The sequence below is a fragment of the Spodoptera frugiperda genome, chromosome 20 (assembly GCF_023101765.2).
Source record: "Spodoptera frugiperda isolate SF20-4 chromosome 20, AGI-APGP_CSIRO_Sfru_2.0, whole genome shotgun sequence".
NCBI lineage: Eukaryota > Metazoa > Arthropoda > Insecta > Lepidoptera > Noctuidae > Spodoptera > Spodoptera frugiperda.
In genome coordinates this window covers 7509623-7521991 of record NC_064231.1, presented here as the reverse complement: position 1 = coordinate 7521991, position 12369 = coordinate 7509623, and the positions used below count along the sequence as shown (strand labels likewise).

The window sequence follows — 12369 nt, the reverse complement described above, 5'->3', positions numbered from 1 at the left end:
ATAAATAGATCTAAATAAACAACTTGTTTTTGCAATTTGAATTTAACACAATAATTATTGATCTACGTTTTCAAGTTATGAGCAGCGAAAAATAATTATTTCATTTAAATGCATTGGTTTCGTCAACTTTGCAGTATGTATCATATAGGATATGTATAGATAAAACCCAATGACCCTTGAAGTAAGAGAGTAATTTAATTTAATGAAATTGCTAAAGGCAACACCGCTATTTCTATTAAAATTGATTTTAGTATTGGAACCTCTTTAATTATTCGGCTTTGTCAATTTTTCTTGCTATAGTTATATATTTTACTTAGATAAGTGCTTTGAACTATCCTGTTTAGGCTAAAGGACAGAATAAAACAATCAAATTACAAAATGTACTTTTTACTTAATCATTCTTAAATCTTCTTACAAATATAATAAATCACAGTAACAATTGTTATAGATACTTATACTACGTGTACATCTTAACTATATGATGATAGGTACATTCGTGGGATGAGTATCGTTCGGTATGATCTTCAAGGAGGTTTGTTTAACCGCGGAAGCCTTGTTGCTGGAAGCCCTGGGGCTGGTAGACCTGCTGTTGCTGCTTAGGCTGGGATTCGATGTACTGGAGAGCGCGGGCGATGGCCTCTGGGATTGGGGGAGGGGTGGGGAGGTGAGCACCCTGGGGCTGGAATCCTGTGGACAAAAGAATACTTGTTTTATAGTTTGTTCAAAATGAAAGACATAAATAGAAGAAATGATATCATTGAAATCTGAATTCTCTGTTAAACCAAACACGCTGGAAGAGTGTAGGAGTGACAGGAATTTCTGTTGTAAAGGTACCAATATGGAATTAAAGTCTCCTTTTTCGCATTAGCGTACAAAAGTCAATTACGACCTTGAGTCTCATCTGTTAATTCATTAATATAATCATTGTTTTGACACAAGTATAAGAAATGCAATTAACCACGTTACGATGAATGAAGCAGTTGCTCTAATGTGCAGAATAAACCGCATAATTAATTACCCATAACGCTTGTTTGCATGCTGTAATTTACATCACACGAACGATACCGTAACTAATGCTACGACTTATAAACTTGGAACTTAAGTATGTAATTTGTCTGTTCATATCTGAATGAATAATCAAATAAGCTATGTAAATTACACGTGCTGGTGTAACAATCTTCTTAAAACGTGTGTGTTTTAGCTCATATTTTTTCTATTTGCGCCATTATGACTCTAATAGGTTAATTAAGAGTTCCAGCTCTGAAGATTGAGAGCAATATTAAGTGTTTAACGCATAATTTTCGCTTAGTAATTTAAAGGAAATTAGATCGTGGAGATGGTGTAATTTAAGCAGGTTTTTTAAACAAGAGTTTAAGGTGTTGCAAATTTCTAAAAAGCTGATGAATAAAAGTTAAATAACCGACGCTACCTACGGTTTAACCGTAAAAGTATCAATAAAACACCTTATAAAGGAAACATTCAACTCACTTCGAGTCTCCAATTAAAATAAATACTTTAAAAGGATAAATAAATTAAGAATACAACAACATTAAAGAGTGTTATAGCTTTTGAATAGTACTCTATGACATTTGGTATATTAAGTATTTTGTAACGAACTCTGACAGATTGTATTTGATTGCGTTTGAAACTTACATGTGTTTCTTAATAAATCTTTTCAACGTACAGAATATTTGACGGGACATAAGCATTGTTACATGAATTTTAAACTATTACTTATTACAAGTATTGTACGGTATGACTAAACCCGGAATTTCAAAACGAAGTGAATGATATTATTCCTACACTTTTTTCCCACATAACAATATACATTTTATCTATCCCTAATTTTCATTACTATGACAAGTGATCTAAATAAAGTCATTTTTTTATGTTTTGGTAAAGTCAAAATAAAATAAGTTACCGTTCTCGTCAGCGATGTAGGAGACGGAGATAGGGATGCCCTCGGGGGAGGTGTAGGTGAAGGAGCCCTGGGCAACCTGAGCCTCAGCGTCCTTAACTCCAGCGTTCTTCAGGTATCCCTGTTCCTGGGCTGCGATACCATTACCAGTCTCGTAGCTATGGAAGAAAAGAACAAAAATTGTGTTTAAATCTACACATATAAAACCTAAATCTTTACATTCACTAATAGCTTTTAGGTTAGACTAAATTAGACCAAACTAGATTACACCAAATTGGATAATTATTGATGTGTTTTTTTGTCAAGACGTGGTTTTGTATGCAAAAGGTGTCAATTCAGGGAAACCAGGAAAGCTATGCTCCTGATATTACTAATACTTTTTATGGCACATGTGAAGTTTTATGCTTAAAAGACTTGACTTTAATTTCTAGTAACACCTACGCAGACGTAGTGCTGATGAAAGTGTAAAGTACAATCTTCACACAAATCAAGCTATATCATGTCAAGAACATTGAGGTTAAGTGCATTCTTCTGCGGACTTACGAATCAATGACAGATTGTTTTCTAAATTAATTAGTAGAAGTGTTACATAAGAAATTTCTGCAACTTTGGTATTTAAGTTTTATGTCCATGTTGCGATTCTTCTAAATATTATTTGATAATTAATTAATTAAGTAAGTGTTGACTAAGTTTAATGTGACAAGCGTGGATGGTGTCAATTATGTTCGCCATTTTTATTATAAAAAAGGTTGGCCTTTTCCTTTTTGATGATTCATAAACGTGTTTCTTATTTTGTTGCCATTGTTGAGTTATAGTGTCATCAATTAAAAATGCAGATGGTCTACAGCTATTATAAGTTAAAGATTACCAAAACTACTTCCAAGAAATGTCTAATCATTGGTTCAATCTCCAGACAGTTTATTGTTTTTCTTGTTAGCGCTAAGGATTTATAAATCACTTAAAGCTAAAACAAATAAGTATAACCCACAGCTCAAGGCGCTGCTACACACTTAAAGATCAAAACTAATGATATGTTTCACCAAAACGTTTTCAGGTCGTGCAATCATGATCCATTGTCAATCTATTGCTCTTGGGAATCTAAAATCTTTTGTTAGCGTGCAACGTATGGTGATTTCTTACAACACTCTCTTTACCTGTTTTGTTGAACCTTGCATTTGCAAATAAAATATGAAACGAACGTAATTTTTATGTCATTTGAAAGTTCGCAAATTAATTCTGCATTTGAAATCGTCATATTTTGATATGTGAAGATTTCTTTCAGGTTAGTTAATAATAAAACATGGTGGTCTGACCTGTACTATTAATAAAGCTTGCTCATGCATGCAGGTGAATCAGAAATATCAATGTATTCATGCACCGCTATAACACCTGAGCCAATTTGTTTCGTAATCAGGGCTCGGCAACGAATGCTTGCACAGATGCCTCCCACAAATTAAGCATTTAACACACTTGACACTGGAGGAATGTCCATACATGATCTCATCATAGCTTATTTCACAACAATGTGTTAACTGATATCGATTATGACTGAGTTCATCAATTTGTATAATTTACAACTACAATAAATTTTAATTCAAGTTTACTCCCTCGTTGAAATGAACATCTTGGATTTCATCAGGTAATTACGATTTTAATCTTTGTGCTGTCAAGTCAGATTACTTTAATTTGTGTTGATTGGATTTCTACAGCGACAGTCGAAACAAAATTTTAAGGGTGTCTGATTGAAAATATTTTTAATGCTTTTTACTCGGCCTCACAGCCATGACTGATTATGTAGCCTTCATAAATCCTGATGCCAGATTCAGAAGGCATATTTTACGGGACATAATTTAATGTCACAACAATGAAACGCCTGATAAAGGATGATGATGCGAGGAGGTATTTTATACATTGTAGAGAATATTTACCTGTATTGGTATGAGCCATCGAAGTTGACCTCTTGGGTTTGCTTGATGATGGGAATTTCTTGGCCTTGGTACTGCTGTTGCTGGTACTGATTGTATTGTGGGGCGGCGCACGCGGCGGCCACGAGCAGGGACAGAACTACGAACTGTAAAAAAGACATATGTTACTAAGACTTACTGAATACTGTGATGTCCTGGTAGTTAGTACATCATTACAATATAGAAGGGTTCTGTTAAGTTTGTCTGTGTAAGGCATGATATAAACCTTTTTTTAGTGGAAAAATGACGCTGGTACTAAAATGAAATTAATATTTTTACCTCGGGAGGGTGGTATATAACTTTTGTGAACCTACTCTGTTTTTAATAATTGTCAAGGTTTAGTCACACAATATATTTGAGCTAGATCTAAGATAAAGTTTCTAGTTGAGTCTTACAAAGTTGATAAACAGTGACCTGTCTTACAACATGTGTGGCAGAGATCACTAGTTACAACAGAATAGGTCATTTACATTTTTATGACCGACAGAAACACTACTTTTGATGGCTTTCGAAACTAAACCGAATGTTTTCATCGAGAGTGTTTCTTTGGCCTTGATCATTGATTTTATAATGTGACGAATTAATAACGAATTAACAATGATCGATGACCGTTACAAACGTATTAGTGTGATGTAATGAATTTTGCTTTTTGCTTTATGCTTTATAAAATAATGTGTGATATCTAATATAGTTATGATTGTCCCAATACGGTTGTTATTCCATAGGATTTTGTTATTGGGTATTACTACAAAATATTATTTTAGTTAAATATGGTAGAAAAAAATATCGTTAAAAAAATTAAAATTGGGTCAAAAAATGATTAGCTTTGCTCTGGAAAAATGTTAAACAAAAACAAAACAAAGTTATGTATTGAAGGGTAACTAAATCATTGTTAAGTCAATAAGATTGAGGAGGATTGGGGGGACGTCTTATGGCTGATATGATGAAGAAGATGATGATGATTAGATTAAAAACCATATAAACTTAGAGTAGACATTATAATGTCTACTCTAAGTAGCTTGGGACAAGGGCAGAGAGAAGTAAAAGATAATAAGAGGATAAGAGATTTAAAGTTAATTTTGAAAGGCTTTTTTTCAGGAGATAGCACCAACTGACAATGCCATATTACGAACACAAAACAATGAACTTACTAAGACATGGTTTTTTACAGTATTTCGGTTGGAAAACAAAACTATTCTCATATTCGTCAAACTTCAATTTCGCGTGGGAAATGTGAATCAAGATAGTAAGTTTATGTATGTCAGGAATTACTATGCAAATGAGTTGTATCATATCACCGCGCATTGTTCGAATAATGACAAGACAAGGGAGTAAGACATTGTAGGGAAATAAAAGAGAATCTGGTTTAGTTTATCAGATGAGGTCCAATAGGACAATGTTCCCAATGGTGACAAGAACAATTCAAACTCTTATCAACTAGTATTACTATTAGTGGAATTAGAAAATAAAGGATGATCTTTTTCGGGATAAAAATTGAAAGGGTTGAAAATGAAATTGATTGATTGAATTAAAATCAATTTTTGAGGGATGATATTTTTTTGATTGATTAAATCAACAATAAATTTGCACTTAAGTAGATGACTTACCGATTTCATTTTTGTTTTTTTATAAAATGTGGATGTGAGTGCAGGTGATGATCTGCGTTGGATGTGTGTGGCGGGAATGATTATTGAGATCGACGGCCGCTGCTTTTATACGAACTCGCGGGCGTCTGCGAGGCTCGTGAAATTGGAGTATGATAGTGCGGGCGCAGGACAGGCTCGACGCTCGATCGTATACGGGCACTTCAAAGCGAGCACAGCCGCCCGCCCTGACACACTAAACTGCACAATAATGTATGGAGTTATTGTTTAATTGAAAATTTCTCCGTATATATAATGAAATATATCATTTCATTAAGGTAACCTAAATGTTAAGGAATACGATTGGTTTAATCTGCTTGGTTTCGTCTGTTTTTTTTTTGTAGGTATCAGATGGAAGATCCTTTCTTCATTAAATTTCCTAAAGTTTTCCAATAATACAATATTTATTTTATTTTATATAACGTGTTAAGTTACAAATTGTTACACTTTTTCTACAAATTTAGAGCTAGGTTATATGTTAGTTCATAAATAATTACGTTGTTTTGAGAACAGATTTATAGTTGACATTTACAATGCAATCTGATTTAATTATTTGCATTTTTCGATGATTTATGCTAAATATTCAGGAAAGTTTACAAGTGTCACAATTATTTGAATAGCACACCTATTTACAATATCATTTTACTAAAAGTAATATATCTTAAAATGGATAGCCGGTACAATATTTTTGCTATAATCGGACAAAAACGATTGTCAATAGTAAGGTAAAGGTAACCCACATTTTTTAGGTTACCCAATTACAATACCTAACAAGATTTGGCATTTAACAAGAGGCGTTATAAAAAAATAAGAGCCATTTTTTGTACAACATGAGATCTTGCGATAGATCGTCTAACCGCAAACCGACATATGAGGTGTGTCATTTGTTTTTTACATAAATAACGCAACTACGAGAACACATGAAAACCTTGGAGAGCCCAAATATTAGTCTGCAACCACTAAATTAAATTCAGGAATTTTATTCCGTATTTAAGGTTGCTTAGGAAGTAAATTAGCGTGATACAATTTTTAGATAAAATATTATAGTCTCGGTTTTGTTGCATGAGGGTACAAACATTCATGCCTTTATACTGTGGCGGTTATATTAATTTGAACTTAGTACTTTACGTCTAAAGCTTTGTTGAGAAATACTAAACCTAAATTAACTAGATGTCTAATAGTCTGTTGACTAGGTGGTCAACTGATTTTCATTTCGACTATCTATTAGGTAAATTTAGTACGAAATTCAATTTCCGATGTGGAAATGATCAAAGTTTTGGGTACGGAAGTAGTATATTCTCAGATTGTTAGTGTTTCATAGTCGATTCATTTGTCTTTAAATGGGACTCTAGGATTTGTGTATTTAATGTAACATTTTTGTAAGACTTTTCGGTACAAGAACAAATAAGTACCTTTGCTAAAAATCAATTACTGTTCATTAGTCTCGCCAAACTCGAGAATGGCTGGATTTGGCACATTTTAGTCTTGAATTATTTGTTTGAGAAAAAAATATTTGAGGCGGTACGAAGTTTGCCTGGTCAACTATTGTGTAATAAAACTTTAAAAGATGATTATGTTGAAAATGAATCCATAATTACAATAAATAGAGTTCAAAATATGGTTAGGCCTTCCATGTATATTATAGTTCAACATCCAAAGATTGATATAGCAAGGTTAAGTTTATAACAATCCTATTTTTAGCCACTATACATGAATATTAACCTTTTGTTTGATAATTGCATTGAACTATGACTTGAAACATATTCATCGATTTTAATTTGATCAAAATAATGGTGCGATTATCGCATTCAGGCCAAAGCCTATAGCTAGGTTTAATCGTGGTGTTGAATAAATAAAATATTGCATATTATAGGTAACTGTTACATCAGTGATAAAAAAATATGGAAGGCGAACAACCATTTACTGATATGTTTGTTAATTTAGTTCTAGATTGTGTTGTGTCTTCACTTTACATATTAAATTTCTTCGGATTGATTGTATAAATCAAATTGATTGTCATTGCTACACATTTATCGGGTTAAAGAAATTTTATTTTCTCAAAATAACATTCACTTAAATATGAGCAACTTAATACAACATTTTACAAAAAATACATATTATAATGCCGTTCGATTTCTCGAGTACTACATTGACATAATATGATTACTGTTGTTTGGTCAGATAAAACTTCAATCTATTTTTAAACATTGTAATTGATCCACGTGACGTGTCCATAGCATGCATCTTTCCATATACACAGCTTAGCTGAGTCCGTGTCCACCAAAGCTAAGCTGAATGTGTACCAATTAATGTGATTGGTTGAAGCCTTACGCATCCATAGCAACGTAGCATAGTATAACTCTGATGGAAAAGTATCCTTATACTGAAATCTTACACACGAACTACGTAATGTAATCCATATCTAAAAACTATTTGTAATGTACACTTACTAATAGATTTTACGTGTAAACTACCAATAATTTCTAATGTCCGCCCTCGCAAACGTAGTTGTCAAAGTGGGTAGATTAAGTATTCGTAGATAACTCCTAAATACAAAGGTTGGTCGTCACGTAGACATAAATGAATGAAATTTCTTCAGGCTTCTTCTAACCACCTTATACGCTTATAGGTTACGAAAACACTGATTCATGATATTTATTTATTAGCGTGGGTAGTGGTTTATTAACACATATCTCAATTCTAGACATATTTGCAGTAGACTGCACGTTGCTAAGCAAGACTTTAAACATTTTCCTCTTACACAAGAGAAATGTAATTTTGTATAATTTCTTTTCTTTTTGGAGACTGCAGTAAAATCTTAAGCTTTATCTTTTCTTGTTACTAAGTCAACAATAACATCGCTTCATTTCACAACAACAATCTATAAGTGGCTACTGCAGACCAAAAGCCTCTTCCATATAATTTCCATGCCACATGCCATAACATATAATTTCTGTGAAATATGTAACATAAAATTGCGTTGTGTTTCGTTGTGTGAGTGAGGTTACCGGGGGCCCAATTCCCCCCTTCCCAATCTTCCCAATCCCCGAAGAACAACCCTTAATGATAAATAAATGATAAATGATATTTATTTCTGTAAATAGGTCATAAAATAACACTTTTACACGTCAATATTTCAAATAGCTAGATGAGGCCGGCATTTCCTATCTGACTACTCTGAGAAGAAATGCCGAAACAAACTCAGAGGTCATAGTCTCTTTTAAAGTCCAGACAATGAAATAGAGGATAATGTGAGAGAACCGTGCAAGTTGGTTCTGTAGTGGTCTTTAGAGGAAAGAACCACAACAGTATGAGCGGACCTGTTCAGAAGGCCGTACGCATGTGTCAGTTTACAATCAGCTCAGCTAACGGCTGTTGCTGAATGATCCGACGAACATTACCAACCAAAAGAACATTTGGGTAGGTCTCGTAAATGCTCACACTGTCAGAATATAATTAACTAAAAGTGAAATAACTAAGCAAACTCTCACACGGTCCTCAGACTAACAATTTTAAAAATAATACATATGTTAAAAATAAAAATAAAAAATATCGAATGATATTAATGTATATCATGTCAAATTGTATAAAAATGTAACTTGTGTTACAAACATGTCAACATGACCTGTGTGGACATTATAACGGCTCACTCCCAAGCCTGACTATCATCTAAGTAGTCTTTAATTTTATAAAAAGCTTTACTATACAGTTTTTCTTTAATAACATTTTTAAATTTATTCAGGCTCAAACTTTGAATATCGCTGGGAATTTTATTGTAAAAGCGTATACATTGACAAATTTAATTTCTTCCTTAAATTCCTAACTCCCAAAAGGCCGGCAACACACTTGTAACGCCTCTGGTGTTTCAAGTATCCATGGGCGGCGGCGATTGCTTACAATCAGGTGATACGTCTGATCGATTACCGGCGTGTTTTATAAAAAAAAAATACTACCAGTTAGTTATAAAATAAATAAAACAGTAGCAATTATAGTTCTAGTTCTAAAACACCTAATCAATAGAAGTAAAACATACTAATCAATTTTAATAAGCTGTACATAATCGATCACGATTTAATTAAGCTACTGCGTTTTTATTTCACAGTTTTTACGCTTAATTAGAACAGTTCCACTAAATAGTTATCAGTAGCATCTTGATTATGAAGTATCAACAATGGTTAACTCATATGTAAGTTTGTAAGCTCATTCATCTTACACATGTCATAACTTGAACGAATTTGTTAGATACTATAATTATAATAATGTCGGTAAAATTAAGAGGGTAATGACTTTACGGGAACATAATTTGCCTCGGTTGTAAGCGATGGAATTCCTATGTGTATGTGTATTTATATCAGTGTGTGATTGAACCATATTTTTATACAGACTTCTATTTAAGAATGATTGACTGCCTCGTTGGCCGAGTGGTTGCAAGTGCGACTGCCGGGCAAGGGGTCACCGGTTCGATTCCAGGGTCGGGCGAAATATTACTGGGCTTTTTTCATGGTAACACGGAGTCTGGAAATGTGCCCGGTATATGGCAATAGGCTCACCACCTATTCCATGGGACATACAATATAAATTGTGAAATGTGGGTGTACATTGGCATTATGTGCCATAATGTGCAGCTCTGCCTACCCCTCTGGGGATTAAAGGCGTGACGTTATAACAAAATAACTTCTATTAAAGGTTTCGTAATTATCAGGGAATCTTGTTGCGTATTAAATAAATCTGATCATAATTATAATCTTTGTAATCGTGGCAGTGTTACACTTTTGTAATGCTTTAGACATTAAATTGAATGTTATGTTTGAATGTAATAATTATAGATTTTAAAACACAAAATTTTTCAACCAACCTACTTCAAATTGCTCTATCAAAATTGAGATAAAGGCAATTAATAATTAAGCACGCGTGTACCTACTTAACATGCTAATTAAGCTAATTTGAATCTTAATGTTTATATTACACATACAAGATATCATATTAAAAAACACGTAATATTACTGTACCGAAACTGTAGCATGGAATAATTTAATTTGTTATTCAATTAGTACGATGTATAAATAGCTTTTGCAACTTCCCTTTTTTTACACAACAGTCAATACAAAACTAACATTTGTACAGTAACCAGCATGTGCACCTACACCAATCTGTTACACTTTTTCATTGGATTTTCTTCTTTATGATCAAAACACTAAAGTTGAAAATCTAATTACGAATTTTGACAGAAAGGAATATATTGACTTGCTGACTATACTTACTTTGTTACTCCATTAATATTTGGTCACGAATACCTCATATATTTTGTATGGGTTTATATCTAGAGCAATGGTGGCACAATGGTGACAACGGTTCATGGGTAACAAGTTAATGTTTTCATAAGTGGGCGTTTACTATGTATGATTTGTTCTAATACTTAATGGTAGAGTGTTGGAAATATGAGACTTCCATTAATCATACCGGTTTATCTTTTGCTACCTGTATCACTGTTGGCGCCCAACGTGCGTGCGACTGATTGACTCGCATGAAGAAAATATGCAACGTCACGTACAACCACTTTTCACTATTTGTGTTATAATTCCCATGTGATAAGAGGTGAGCCTATTGAGAAAATAGAGCATACTGAAGAAAATAGAGAAAATAAAAACAAAGCTTCCATCTTAGTTTATGTTTCTACTGTCGGTTAATTTGTCTAAACTCCTAAAGGGAAGATCAAAATTAGTACACAGTAGAAACGGTAGTCGAGACGATTACACAATGCCAATGAATGAACAATGAATGTACGTGTTACTATGATTAACTTAACACGTTGATGCTAGTGATGACGTCACAGACTGCTGATAAGTTATAAACATTTACAGCTCAAAGGCGTCTAGCAGTCTACTTACGTTGCGCGAACTTTTTGTGCCTATTTGATCAGGCTAGTTAGAACTAATTAAAACATAGCATGTTTTGTACACGCCAGAATCTAAGCCGAAAAATTACATTAACAACTAATAACTTTAAGTGTGGGAGAGCCATGCTTCGGCACGAATGGGCCGGCTCGACCGGAGTGAAATAACGCTTGCATTATGTGACTGAGGTTACAGCAGGCCCAATTACCCCACCTTCCCAATCTTCCCTACCCCGATTCCCCAACAATCCTTAATTTTTCTAATCCCAAAAGGCCGGTAACGCATTTGTAACGCCTCTGGTGTTTCGGGTGCTTACAATCAGGGGATCCGTATGCTCGTTTACCGGCTTATTCCATAAAAAAGTTAACATTGTATTAAGACTAGACATGATACACAAGTAAACAGCTAACTAGCTCATTATACCTGTCTACTGGCAAACATCATAGTGATATATTTGACTCAATAAAGTCGCGTGGGAAGGTGAGCACCTAGTAATTATATCTTTAGGTTCCCATCTTAATCCGCAGATAATATTATCTTTAGTTTCATTTGTACGCTCACACCTTGATTAAAGACAATGTTTTTTCGATGCGGACTTTTTTGTTTTCGTATTTTCGTTGCCTAATTAATAAAGCTGGTCGGTTACAAAATCAATTCCTTTTGTTTTATTTTAGATTCAAATCCTAATCGCGTTGCTACAATACGCTTAATTTTTTTTATACTTACCTATATTTTTATGTGCTACTTTGACAATAAGCTGAAAGTGATTAATTGCTTTAATACCGTAACTATAATACAAGTATCTAAAATCTTATGAAAATCTCATTTCAACCTATTGCTATACAAAATATTCTTATGACTGACCGTAAAACACCACACAAGATCTTCTACTAATAAATTAGGACTTTATTTGGAAATTGATTTTGATTTATAAACTATTATGTAAACCT

General features: G+C 33.5%; 1 protein-coding gene across 1 annotated transcript; it reads right to left on the bottom strand.

Annotated features, from left to right (window-relative positions):
• Nucleotides 1–371: 371 nt before the first annotated feature.
• LOC118261896 (endocuticle structural glycoprotein SgAbd-2) lies at nt 372–5655 on the bottom strand. The gene is made up of 4 exons (XM_035572919.2): nt 5490–5655; nt 3847–3989; nt 1922–2076; nt 372–687 (listed from the first exon to the last, which is right to left on the bottom strand). Exons 1-4 carry the CDS (start codon nt 5496–5498, stop codon nt 539–541), a joined length of 456 nt encoding a protein of 151 aa, XP_035428812.1. The 5' UTR covers nt 5499–5655; the 3' UTR covers nt 372–538.
• Between the last annotated feature and the right edge of the window lie 6714 nt (nt 5656–12369).